The sequence below is a fragment of the Mandrillus leucophaeus genome, unplaced genomic scaffold, assembly GCF_000951045.1.
Source record: "Mandrillus leucophaeus isolate KB7577 unplaced genomic scaffold, Mleu.le_1.0 Scaffold64, whole genome shotgun sequence".
Taxonomy (NCBI): Eukaryota; Metazoa; Chordata; class Mammalia; order Primates; family Cercopithecidae; genus Mandrillus; species Mandrillus leucophaeus.
Genome location: NW_012106919.1, coordinates 5411597 through 5425461, shown reverse-complemented (window position 1 = coordinate 5425461; position 13865 = coordinate 5411597). Strand labels below are relative to the sequence as shown.

At 38.3% G+C, this 13865-nt stretch overlaps 1 protein-coding gene across 1 annotated transcript in view; it reads right to left on the bottom strand.

Annotated features, from left to right (window-relative positions):
• SLC22A15 (solute carrier family 22, member 15) overlaps window positions 1-13865 on the bottom strand; it is a 71713-nt gene that overhangs the window by 18575 nt on the left and 39273 nt on the right. The window contains exons 5-7 of the mRNA XM_012000862.1: window positions 13641-13856; window positions 9918-10058; window positions 7865-7950 (exon numbers count right to left, since the gene is read on the bottom strand). Of these exons, the coding sequence (XP_011856252.1) occupies window positions 7865-7950; window positions 9918-10058; window positions 13641-13856 (443 nt within the window). The remainder of the gene's footprint in view (window positions 1-7864; window positions 7951-9917; window positions 10059-13640; window positions 13857-13865) is intronic.

Below are 13865 nucleotides of genomic sequence, written 5' to 3'. Positions count from 1 at the left end.
ATGAGCATGGTAATCTATTTATTTATTATTACGATTACCAATTCATTTAGTTCATCTTCTTTAATTTTTCTCATCAGCATTTTAAAGTTTTTTGTAGTCATATACATATTTCATAAAATTTATCCCTACATTTTTCATATTTTAATTTTATTATAAATGGCATCGGTTTATTTCAGTTTTTAACTATTTGTTGCTAATATGTAGAAAGAAAATTGTTTATCACATGACTCTGCTAAGCTCATCAATTAATTCTCACAGATTTCTTTTTTGTATGGATTTTCTATGAAGGTGATCATGATGTAGTCTGGTGAATAAAGACAGTTTTACTTCTGTTCCAGTTGAAATCCCTTTAATTTCTTTTTATTGCTTTATTATATTCACTAGTACTTTTTGTACAATGTTCCATAGAAGTGCTAAGAATGGACATCCTGGACTTTTTCCTGATCTTAGATAAGTATTCAGTCTTCCACCAGTAAATGTGATGTTTACTGTAGGTATTCCCTTAATACTTTTTATCAAGTTAAGAAAGTTCCTGACCTCGTGATCCACCCCCCTCGGCCTCCCAAAGTGCTAGGATTATAAGCATGAGCCACCATGCCTGGCCACTAATTGGCTTTTGAATGTTAAACCAACCTTGTATTTGTGGGATAAAACTTGCTATAGTCATTGTGTACTGCCTTTTTTATGCAGTGCTGGACTCATTTGCTAATACTTTGTTTAAGATTTTTACATCTACATTAATGAGAGATATTGATCTGTAGTTTTCTCTTCTTATAATGCCTTTATTTTGTTTGGTTTAGGTACCAACGTAATTGCTGGCCCTTAGAGGCTAAGTTGGGAGAGTTATTCTCTCCTCTTTATTTTCTGGAAAAGTGTGTACAATTGATGCTCTTTCTTCTGTGTTTCATAGAATTTACCAGTAAAGTCATCTGGGCCTAGAATTCTCTTTGTGGAAATGTTTTTAACTACAAATTCAATTTTTTTTTAGTGGTGCTATTCAGGTTATCTATATGTTTTTAAGTAAGCTTTGATAGTTTGCAATCTTTCAAGAAATTTGTCCATTTTACCTAAGCTGAATTTATTGACATAAAAATGTTCGTAATATTCCCTTATTAATGCTTATAGGTTCTATAATGATGTCCCCTCTTTCATTCCACATATTGGTAACGTGTGTCTTCTTTCTTTCTTCTTTATTGTCGTGGTTAGAGGTTTAATCATTGTATTGGTCTTAAACAATCAGCTTTTGGTTTCATTGACTTTTCTCCATTGTTTTGCTTTTCATTCCATTGATTTTTTTGCTTTTATATTTATTATTTTCTTCCTCTGCTTGCATTGTGCTTAATTAGCTCTTCTTTTTTAAAATTTGTTATCTACTTTCCTAAGTTGGAAGCTCAGATCATTAATTTGAAAACTTTCTTTTTTTCTGATACTTAAAAGAATTATATAAATTTCCCATTAAGCATTACTTTATCTGCCTCCCATAAACTCTGATACAGTATACTTTATATTTTTTTGAGACACAGTCTCACTCCGTCATCCAGGCTAGAGTGCAGTGGCGCAATCTCGGCTCACTGCAACCTCTGCTTCCCGGGTTCAAGCCATTCTCCTGCCTCAGCCTCCTGAGTAGCTGGGATTACAGGTGTGCACCACCATGACTGGCTAATATTTTTGTACTTTTAGTAGAGACAGGGCTTCATCATGTTGGCCAGGTTGATCTTGAACTCCTGACCTCAAGTGATCCACCCACCTCGGCCTCCCAAACTGCTGAGATTATAGGCATGAGCCACTGTGCCGGGCCGATACAGTATATTTTATTGTTCAATTAAAAATATTTTCCAGTTTTCCTTGTGATTTTTTTCTTCAATCCACATGTTTTTAGAAGGGTGTTGTTCCATATCCATGTATTTGAGGATCTTCCAGATACCTTTCTGCTGGTGATTTTTAGTTTAATTCTACTCTGGTCAACTAACTTGTTTTTGTAAATTTTCAATTCTTCTAAACTTATTGAAACTTGTTTTACGGCCTAAAATAAGGTCTTTCTTGGCAAATGCTCTGTGTGCACTTCAAATGGAATACATATTCTATTGGTTTAAGGTAGAGTGACCTATAGATTAGGTCATATTGGTTGTTCAAGTCTATATTTTCTGTTTACCTTTCTATCAATCATTGAGAAAGTGATACTGAAGTATCTGTTTCTTAGATTTGTCTATTTCGCCTTTCAATTCTATGTTTTTGCTTTGTGTACTATAAATTTATTACAAGTATACAGTTAAGACTGTTCTATCCTCTTGATGAACTTATCACTTTCTTATTATGTGTTTATAGTTTTCATCAAATTTGCAAAGTATTTGAGCATTTCTGTAAATACTTTTTCTTTATCCCATCCTTCTAAGACTAATATTACATGTATGTAGGCCACTTAATATTGTCCTACAACTCATTGATGTTTTGTTAGTTTTTTATTCAATTTTTTTGTTTTATATTTTATAGTTTTTTAATGTCTTTAACTGATCTTTTCTGTTTAGTGTTTAATCTGTTGTTAATCTCATCTTCCGTATTTTTTCCATACATTATGTGTTTCATCTCTAGATGAAAGTGTGTCTTTTCTTTCCTTTGACTTCTCTGCTTGTATTCTGCTTGTATTCTTAAGCACATGGAGTACATTTATAATAGCTGTTTTAATATTCTTGTCTCTTAATTCTATCATCTGTGCATTTTTGGTTTTGTTTCTATTGATTTTTCTTCTACTTGTGGGAGGTATTTTCCTGCTTATTTGCATGCCTGGTGAGTTTGACTGGAGGCTATACAGTCAATTTTTTTTTTGTCGTTAATGTTATTTTTTGGGGTGCTGGACTTTATTGTTCCTTTAAGTCTTTTTGGTCTTTGTTCTGTGATGCAGTTAAGTTACTTGGAATCAGTTGATCTTTCTGAGTTCTGTTTCTAAGCACATTTATGGCAAAAAAAAAAAAAAAAAAAAAAGGCCTTTTCCTAAAATGACTCTGACCTAGGAGGTCTCTATCCAATGCTCTGCGACCGGCTGAAGAGAACACAAACCATTCCTGTACTCAACAATCCAAGAATTGTTCTGCCTGCAACTTTCTGGTGATCTCCCCTTGACCTCAGTAGTTTCTTCAAATGCATGCTCAAATCATTAAGCAGCCAAAGACTAGGAGGTTTCTTCTGCAGACCTCTGGAGTTCTTCCTCTGTGTATCTTACTACTCTCCAGTATTTTGCTCAGCAAATTCCAGACATCCTGGCTTCCCCAAGCTTCAATTTCTGTTTCTTCAATTTAGTAAGAATGCTATGATTTATTGGGCTTCCCTTCCCTGCACTGTGGTTTGGCAACCATGAGCTAGGGCATTTTCAGAGCCTACTTTGTTTATTTTCTCCTCTCAGGGATCACTGCCTGTCCTATGCAGTCTGTTGTCCAATGTCTGCAAATCAACATTTCTTATGCATATATTTTTTCTGGTTCTATTGTTGTTTAAAGCAAGTCAGCTGGTCTCCATCACTATCATGGCCTGAGTTTAAAGTTCCCACAGCATTTTGCTGTCAATTCTCATATAGTACTTTTATTATTATTTTTGAATCCCTAATTACTCTCATTAGATTGTAAACTCTTTGAGACTAGGAACTAAATTTTGTTTATGAATAGTATCCTTTGTATCATAGACACTAGAGAAGTCAAATAAAGAAATGTGCAGACCAACGTTAGAAAAAGAAATGAGATACGAAGGTGCCACTAGGGCTGAATCTAAGAACACTGCCTCACTAAGAACCGTGTTTATCACGCCATGACCTCCTACTGTTCAGATTCTCTGGCAGGACCACAACTGCCATAAACCTCATCAATGAGAGCCCAGTGCCACTCTGACAACCCAGGTTCTTCAACACTGGCCAATTCCCATCAGGCCTGCACACCAAAGAGTTAAGAACTGGCTTTAATCAGGCAGCATTAATCCTCTGACTTTAGCTTCATTATTTACAATGAATACCTTGGTTCTAAAACTCTTATCTGGCCAGGTGCGATGGTTATGCCTATAATCCCAGCACTTTGGGAGGCTAAGGCAGGGGAATCACTTGAGACTAGGAGTTCCAGACTAGCCTACAAAAAAATGTTTTTTTTAATTTTAAAAATTAGCCTGACATGGCTGGCACATGCCTGTAGTCCCAGCTACTCAGGAGACTGAGGCGGTAGGACTGTTTGAGCCCAAGAGGTCAAGGCTGCAGTGAGCTATGACCACACTATTGCAGTCCAGCCTGGGAAACAGAGCGACACCCTGTCTCAAAACAAAGCATACAAAAAAACCTCTCTTATCTAAGAGAAGAAAACAGCATTCCCAAAAGAGGACTGACTTTAGAGTTAGAAGGAATCTGAATCCCAGATGTGCTACTTACTTGCTATGCAACCTTGGACGTGTTGCTTGACCAATCTGGGCTTTTGTTTCTTTATAAAAATGGGGATAATATATAATACCTTCTGTATATAAAGAGAATCCAGCACTTGATTAACACTTAATAAATGGTAGCAAGCGTTCTAAGGTTAATTAGAATCCTCCACGCAAGCACAGAATTCAGGTAAAATGTCTGATTACTAATCTGGGAAAAACATTAGTGGCCACCTGCTAATATTACTCCCAGAGGAGAACATTTACTTCAAGGCCAACCAGCATGCAAATATGTACTGGGCAGGACACTTATGTCTAATAATTATAAACCAAAGGCTGAGGAATGCCAAACAATTTATTTTCTGGCTTACTGGCTATCTCTTCTAGAGATACATTATCACAGTCTCCACAAATGCTTCTGACACAGAGACCCACATCAAGTAGAGGTGCTAAAAAATAATGATGGGTAGAGGGTTACCTGAGTTAGCAGAAAGGCAAGACTGAAGGCATGTTTGGTAAGGAAAAGTGAGGACAAAGGAACACAAAATGCAAACAGAAAATGAGTACTCTCCAAACTAACACAAGATGCTACAGAATTTTTCAAACTGCTAGGTCATTTTCTTTATATGTACTTATTAGAACTTTTACAAATGTAGCCTAAACCTTTGAAAAACTTGAGATTAAAAAAAAGTCATCAAAATATTTTAAAGAGTAAATACAAAAAGTTTAAAGAGAGTTTAAAGAACAAATACTATTTATCTGAAAGAAGAGAAAATTCAGGCATAGCTGGAAGTCTTTGCAAGCATAGAAAGGATTACACAAAAAAGGTGACCATATATTCTCTCTCAAGTGATGAATTAAATGAAAGACAATGGGCTCAATGGTAGTGGAAGACGATAAATTTAATAGTAATGGTTATTAAATATAGAAAGTATTTATTAAAATTAAGTAGTAGAAATATTAAAAATAGAAATAATTTCCCTGGAAGTCTTTTTTTTTTTTTTTTTTTTTTTAATTGAGACAGAATTTTGCTCTTGTTGCTCAGGCTGGAAAGCAATGGCACCATCTGGGCTCACTGCAACCTCCACCTCCTAGGTTGTAGCCATTCTCCTGCCTCAGCCTCCCTAGTAGCTAGGATTATAGGCACCCGCCACCATACCCGACTAATTTTTGTATTTTTAGTAGAGATGGGGTTTCACCATGTTGGCCAGGCTAGTCTCGAACTCCTGACCTTAGGTGATCTGCCCTCCTCAGCCTCCAAAGTGCTGGGATTACAGGCATGAGCCACCATGCCCAGCTAAGAAATCGTTACAAACAGACAATACATCTACGTTTTCTAAGTATAACAGAGGTAACATACTCCTGAGGCACATTCGTGGAGTGTCAAAGATACTCTGCTACGCTGTTTCTTATTCAGTGTCCACCAAGGGAACAATCAACAAAGGGTCCAAGCTGCTCTCTTAAAACGGATTATAATCAAATAGAGTGGTACTTGCTGGTCTGGAGGGGAGACCATACATCTGCCTTTACCATAGATTTTTGTCTTGTTATTTATAAGAAGAGATCATTTCAAGAAAGGGCCACATGTAGAGTCCTAGGGGATGGGTTACCTGGAGTGTGCAAATAAGTGGGAGGGGAGGAAACACATTAATTGGCCTGGCTTATGAAGGTGTGACAGGTTACAGGTGTGTTTATACGACTAGTGAAAAGTTTTTCTCTATGAGGCAATAAACAGAATGCTGGACTATTGCAGGTAAAAAAAAAAAAGAAAAAAAAAAAACGAATTCTCAAGGTGCCTCTGCAAAACAAAATCTGCTGAATATAAAACTACAACAATTTGAAGTCCATCACTGTCTTACCAGAAGACAAACAAAACTGAGCACCTAGTTCTACAAGTCTATGGTAGGGCAATAGCTGGGGAGTTCCTCCTCTACTTCGCATTAGCAGGGGCACCCATTTGCTTAGAGAATAAAAAATGGGCAAATTTACTCAATTCTCTAGTTTCCATGATTCTATGAAAATCACTTTAAAGCTGTTCTAAGTATTGGGTAAACTCTAAGCAGTGAGCAATTTACACTAGAGACTCAAGGTATAGAACCTCACGTGGCAATCAATAGCAAAGTAGACGTACTGGAGGGTTATAAAACAGGGAGAACACACAGCCTTGGGGTCTTTAATGCAACATGCACAAATGAATCACAAGGAGAAGCAATTTGCCAAAGGAGTATTTAATACCTGATATACTCTGACATAAAATGAATTCTTCTTGCATTTCCAGTAGTTATCAAAACTTTACGTCAAATCGTCTCATAAGGATTGTCACCTGAAATGCAAGCTTCATAACAGAACCCTATCAAAATCCAAAAGCCGCCGGGCGCGATGGCTCAAGCCTGTAATCCCAGCACTTTGGGAGGCCGAGAAGGGCGGATCACAAGGTCAGAAGATCGAGACCATCCTGGCTAACACGGTGAAACCCCGTCTCTACTAAAAAATACAAAAACCTAGCCGGGCGAGGTGGCGGGTGTCTGTAGTCCCAGCTACTCGGGAGGCTGAGGCAGGAGAATGGCGTAAACCCGGGAGGCAGAGCTTGCAGTGAGCTGAGATCCGGCCACTGCACTCCAGTCTGGGCAACAAAGCCAGACTCTGTCTCAAAAACAACAACAACAAAAATCCAAAAGCCCCTAAGACAGGGCTCTTGTTATATCACATGCTCCAGCTTCAGAGAGTTGTTGTGACTCACTCCTCCTAGAAAATCATGACCAAAAACACAGTTCCCAAGGCAATCGCTGACATACCTCAGGTGTGCTAGTGAAAAGAGATTGAAAACCAGCAATAGCTACAGAATGTCTACACAGGGGCAGCAATCAGGTTACATTAGAATGCTAAAGGGATCCTTCTTGAAGCTGTGTTTGCATAGCAAAGCTACACATATATAAAAATACCAGTTTCCTAACTAGGTGTTTTCACATTTATATAAGACTAAGAGACTATCCATTGTCACCAAGAGTGAATACCATTGTTCTTGTTCTTGTTGGAGTTCCTTGAGAGTCATGCTGGAGATGTTGAGGGGCACCAAAGCCACCTTTGAGAACCAGGGGCTCTGCTCTCCAATCTTGTGGTTGGCTGTAATGACGAGTGCAATTTACAACCTTGGATGAAGTTTCTTTCTGTGAAGAACTAATCCGTCCTCCTCATCATCAAATAAACAACTCTAACATCACCAATACTACATCTCAGTTACCCCAGATGGTAGCTTAATAGCCTGAAAGAATTAATAGTGCACCTCTAAGCACATTATTCACCCAGAGAATAGCTGAAGCAATGGAAGGAATCTGGCCCATTATATCCCACACAATTGCTAAACAATATGCAATCACAGAAATGAAGCATGCCATATGGTCATCTCTCCACTATATTATGATTAATTGTAATAAAAGTACTGTTCAAAACCCTTGTAGAAATTTGAAAGGCATACCTTTCTTTTCTGGAAGAAACATTACAATAAGACAAGCCAGTCCTCCTAGGCACAGAAATGCTGATAATGTTCGCTTCCGACCAAACCTAAACAATAGAAAGAAATTACACAGTTCTCTTAAGAACCTTATAAATTCATCTATTTCTTCACAACCTTCTTATTTAAAAATCTTCAGTTTCATTATATATGTTCATCTCCTTTTAAGGCATAAGTGGCAAATGTGACTCATAGGAAACTGACCAGGACTCAAAATAAATAACCACTATAAAACAAAGGGAAAGTTGCCGGATGGCAGGATTAAGTGATTTGTGTGGGAAAAGAGCATAGTATCATTCTATCTATTTCCATGAGTGCTAAGTTTCAGACACTGTTTTAAATGTTTACCATCTATTACCTTATTTAATGCTAATAAAAATCCTGTAGGCATGTACTACTATATTCTCCATCTTTTAGAGAATGAAACTGAAACAAGGAGAATAGTCTTACAACTTCCTTTATTTTCTGGTTACCTTTTCTGGTTTTATGCAGTTTAAAGTTTTGGCATTTTTTTTAAGTCAATCTCTCTTAAAAATACACACAGGAAAAAAAATTTGTTAGTGGGTTACAAATAAGTGAAATGTTATTTCATACTTATTGAGAGAAGCGATTTTGAAATAAAAGCCCTAGTCTTGGAAGAAATCTATTAACATTAATAAGTCTCCCTTTTCTAGGGGCTTACAACATGCCAGGCACTTTTACTAGGAACCTCAATAATTTTGATAATTTTGCCAGTGAATTTTCAATCCCTGGTTTGAGAATAAGTACGAAGGGAGGCTTAGTGAAGAAACTTGTCAAAGTCATACAATGAACACATGGCAAAGACTAGATCTGAATTCAGGTCTGCCAGATCACAAAGGTAGCCTTCCTTCCCTCTGCTTCAGATTTCAATCCTAACTCTGGGTGGTGCTAAGAAGGTCTTAAGTCTTCTTTTCCAGGTCATTTTGCTTAATTTAACAGTCAATATGGAAGGCCTTTCAAGTAACACACACCATGCTAGGCAAGTACCAGGGATGCAAAGACACATAAAATACCCCCATGGACGGCTTCCTTGTAACACTTTTAAATGGCCCCAGAGGTATGCACAGGGTGCTAGAGCAGCACAAAGGAGAGGCATCTGGCACAACTGGGGGTACTGGGAAAGACTTCTGAATATAATACATGATCCAGCTCTTATATCATGACGAGAGGAAGCTGTAGCCTCTACCACAGGGATCAGCAGAGGCAACTGGGAACACTGCCTGGGAGACAAGCCTTCAATTTAACAGAATCCAAACCTGCCCTTCAAAACACTCTCGGCTAAAACATTATGACAATAGCATTAAGCACAATGCCAAAGGAATTCTGAGTTTGGTTGGAATGATGATTTCTGGAGAAAAAGAAAATGGCATAATTCAACTGATTCCCAGCTCATGCAGAATGGGATTTTTAGGTGGCCTGGTCAGGGGCTAAGTAACAGAAGCAATCTCAAAAATTGAGGAAAGGGGGCTCTATAAAATAATGTTTAAAATCTATCTCAAAACTGTGCCCATTGACAATGAGTAAAACAGTATATCTTCTGCCTCCTCAACAAAGTAAGGTGGGCCATAGAAGATAAGAAAAGTCTTTCTAGTTCCTTCAATTATTTGTCTTCTTGTAAGAACTTCTAAATATTTATTGTTAATTGGGTTTATAGTTTCATCTACATAGAGCTAATAATCTCATCTCTGGCGACTAACAAATTACATACAGACTACTTACAAACCCTCTGATGGTAATATTCAATACTATCTTGGATTTTGATATTCAATATTGAATTGAAACCTATATAAAAACTCGTAAGCATGAAACTCAAGAAATCCTGCACTAAGAAATGAATTCTAACTGTTTTTAGATGGAAAGAAACTAATCACCACAGAGCAATCAGCTGATACTGCATACAAAGACAACACCATGTAGATATGCATGTAAATCAGAGGGCATATGTGTGTGTGTGCATTCTCTGTGGTGTACTTCATATTCATCCACACTTACTCACCATTTTTGGTTAATCAAGTAGATACAGAGAGGGTAAGATGGAATCTCTATGAGGCCAGACAGGGCCAGGTTGGCATAAATACTTCCGCCTAGATCACCCGCACTCAGAGTTAGGCCATAATACACCAAGCTGCACACAAACCTGCAATTGGGAGTCAAAGGACCAGGAGGTAAAAGACAAGAAGGACAATAGAAAAGTACATAAGAATTTGCCAGAGAAGATTCAAATAGTGGTTCAATATGGTGGCTTGATCTGCTGCAAGCAATAAGCTTGTCTCTCCTACTAATTTTTCTATTTTAATCTAAATTTCAACACTAGTTAAAAACAAAAAATTATGGGGGCTTGGAAATAATTTGAGCTATGTCTACATGTTATATAAATCAAATGGATGGCCAGCCCCTTAAAGAGGAAAGACATTGCATGTGCTTTCAGCAAGCATTTTTGCAATTAATAGAACATAATGACCCTATTCTTTATTTAAGGCAACAATTTATGGAACACTTGTTATAGACTGTTGTAATATTATTGAAATGATTCCAGAAAAGAACTCCCATTGAGAAAGCCAACAGAAGACGGTCTTAAGAACACGAGCTGAGAAGTGACTGGATCTTCAGTGGGTCACCTGAAGGCCCGAAATGACTAGCACTCCAATCCCCAATGATCCAGACACTTCCCATTGCAGGTTTTAACCCCATCCTGCACTCAGTAGGTGCATATGACCCAGACTCCCAGAACAGGAAAGAAAAATTAAAGGTCACAGCAAAGGCAGGATCTTCTAGGAGGTACAGCTGAGGAAGGGTCACTTAAAAAGCCATTAATTTATTTATGTACACCATTCCTGAAACAAACAGGGAGCTCCTCTTGGGTGGCAGGCATTGTGCAGGGCACCAAGCCTCTCTCCTACAATCCAGGAACTAAAGAGCTGAGGAAGCCAAGTGCCAACCTAAAGATCCAAATCAGGGCTTCCTCAAACACAATAATGGTGGTAGTAGGAACTTCTATGCCTAGGAAACTGCATTATTAAAATAAAACAAAACAAAATAGAATAGAATGAACAAAAACAAAACCCTGAAACTGGGCTTTACAAGAATATGAATATGTTTGGTAAACCACAAATTTCTATACAAGCAGTAAAATACCAAAGCTTTGTTAAGTTCATCAGTTTTTATGCTTTTGCAATGCAGTTTGATCAGTGTTTATTAAGGGGACGTTCTCATTTGCTTCCCTTTAGCTTTCCTTAGAGAAAGTCTAATGAGCTGTGGCTATAATGAGATCAATCAGGAAAGTGAGTTTTATTTCCATCTCTGCTTAATCTCAGAAGTGGGCCAAGTACTCCAGACTGTGGTAACGTAAGGAGAGAGAGATGTAAGGAAGTGGGACCCTCAAGCTGGAGTGGTTAGTAGTCCAGCCCTCCCTAGCAAATGAGCCAGAAGTATTATGCATGACTTCTTGCTGAGATAAAGTGTTATTCATATACCAAGGGCAACAGGCAGGATTGTAGCCAGGACATCACATGTAAGGATGCAAGGTGACACTGCATTGTCTATTCTCACTGTCTTCCAGGTATCTTGCATGAAAGCAGAGGGCAAAATAAATTTAAATCCATGTAGTTTTCTAAAATGTTTTTAAAATCCTTTATACCTGCAGAAGAGACTTTCCTCTTACATAATGCTGTTTCCCAGTTAGTTTTCTGTGTGTCTGTTCTGCGTTTACAATAGAAATTCCAGACACACACACACACACACACACACACACACACACACACACCCCTATTTAAATCAAGCTGTGACAGTATCAAGTCAAGGCAAGAATAGACAAGCCAGTTCAGGACAATAGTGGAATTTAGTTCCCAGCTGGTGATGAGAGAGAATGGGGAGAGCATGAAGCATGGAAGGCCCATTGTCCCCAGGGCTGGGCCTCTGCTCTGCAAGTTGCCTTCATCACAGAGTTGGTCATTGGGATCCATAATTACAACTATTAAAATCATTTCAATCCTCTTTATGTCCCCCAAACAAAATTTAAAATGCTTGTGTAATATTTAACAGTATATTTAGAGCATCAAAGAACTACTTAAAAAGGCACTATTGTGGAAAATAACCAAAGAAACAGATGTTTAACACAGAGGTATAACTTGAATCCCCAGTTAAGGCTTTCTTGAATGACAGATCCACAGAGAAGATTTTAGAATTTTATAGCATCTTCAAAAAGAATGGCAATATGTGGAGTGACTGTCTCTATTATCACATGTTTTAACATTCTCAGCCTCAGGGAAGAAGTTTATTTGGCTGTGTAAGAAATAAAATGAACAGGGACAGTCTCCCCAGCCCTAAGTCTAGGGTTTGTTTGTTTATCCATTGAAGGCCAGAACCCAGAAGTTAATATACATGGGGAAAAAGATAAAAATAGTGAATAATCTGCAACAAGTAAGTGGTTCCTCCAAGGCAGAGATTGACTGTCTATGTGATACGCAAACGTAAAGTTTTATGGAGCCCTAAGTACCTGAACATACTTTGTATTTGTTTTTGAATAGTAGAACCTCAAATCAGCAGCTCCTATGCTGTGTTCTCAGGTTTGGCTTTCAGCGGTTTTCTTAATCTCCATGCCTCCAAGCCTCAACATTTATTATGCATCTGTGATATTCCTAGCACTGTGATGGTTTTGTGGGGGAAAGTAGCAGCTGGTTAATATGGCCCCCAACCATACAGGTGGCAGCCACTGCTTGGGTAGAAAAAGAGAATATGATATAGAAAAACATCTTTGCAGCTTCTTATTCTAAAGCTACTATTCTTTGTAGCTTTATACATAAGATCACTTTCATATAAAATCACTTTCCTTTATCCCTGCATGACATGTAGGGTTCCATGCAGGCTTCGTGGCAAATACATATAAGCCACAGCACAACTGTCCTTTAGGCTAGTAGGTATGATTTTGCCCAGATAACACTTATTGCACGTTAGCAGGATGTACAATATCAAAACACATGTGCAATCCACAAATTGTATGCACCCATCCACTTCTCCTCTTTCTACAACTTCATTCTTTAAATGAAACCATCTTGAACCACTGAATGCAACTTACACTCATGCTGAGAGGATTTTGCGAGGCAGGTGGGAATAAGCTAAACAACCAGAAAAATCAGGTTCAGAAAGTGCTCATCAGTTCAATCACTGATTTACATATGTGGCTTAGGGTTCCTCACTTCAAACTCCTGGGGTCCCATCTGTACAAGGGATCATATTTAGCCCACCTCAGTGAGTTAGTGAGTGGGAGTGCCACAGAACATGCAGCATGAAGCACCACAATCAGAATGTGCTAGCAAACTGCGTGATGCCAACGCCAAAGGTAAGTATTTTTAAAGTCCTATTTAAAAACTCTTCTATTTCTAGCATGCTTATTTGCCTTCTTTCCTTTTTTGCAGCGGAAGGGGCAGGAAGGCTTAAATATTTATGATAAATACCTCAACAGCAAAGACATGCTTCTGATGTCTACTTACTTAAGCTCAGTGGACCTGCCCATCAGGCACTATCATCTGCTGCTTGAGAAAGACAGGGCTGTGCAAGAAGAAAACCAGGCACTAAGAATCAGGGGCCTTGCTTTTAAGAAAACAACCTCAAGCTAACAAAAGAGGTAAAATTCTCTGTACCCTGAAGAAGGAGCAGGATATCAAGAGAACCTTGAGCAACCTTAGTTAAAGAGCAACAGAATACGCCTTAGTATAATTACCAGATGAACATCAGGATCAAAGTGTGTCCTAAGAGGACCCGGTAACGAAACAGATCCAGGAAACTTCCAGTCTCCCTGCAGCTCCTGTTGGCGGGGTGTGTTAGTGAGAATGTGCACTTGAGCTTGCGGTTCCTCTTGGCAATGAGGTACAGAGCCTCTTCAGCCTCACTCAGTCGACCCTGGGAGTATAACCAACGAGGTGATTCAGGAATGAATCTGAAAGAG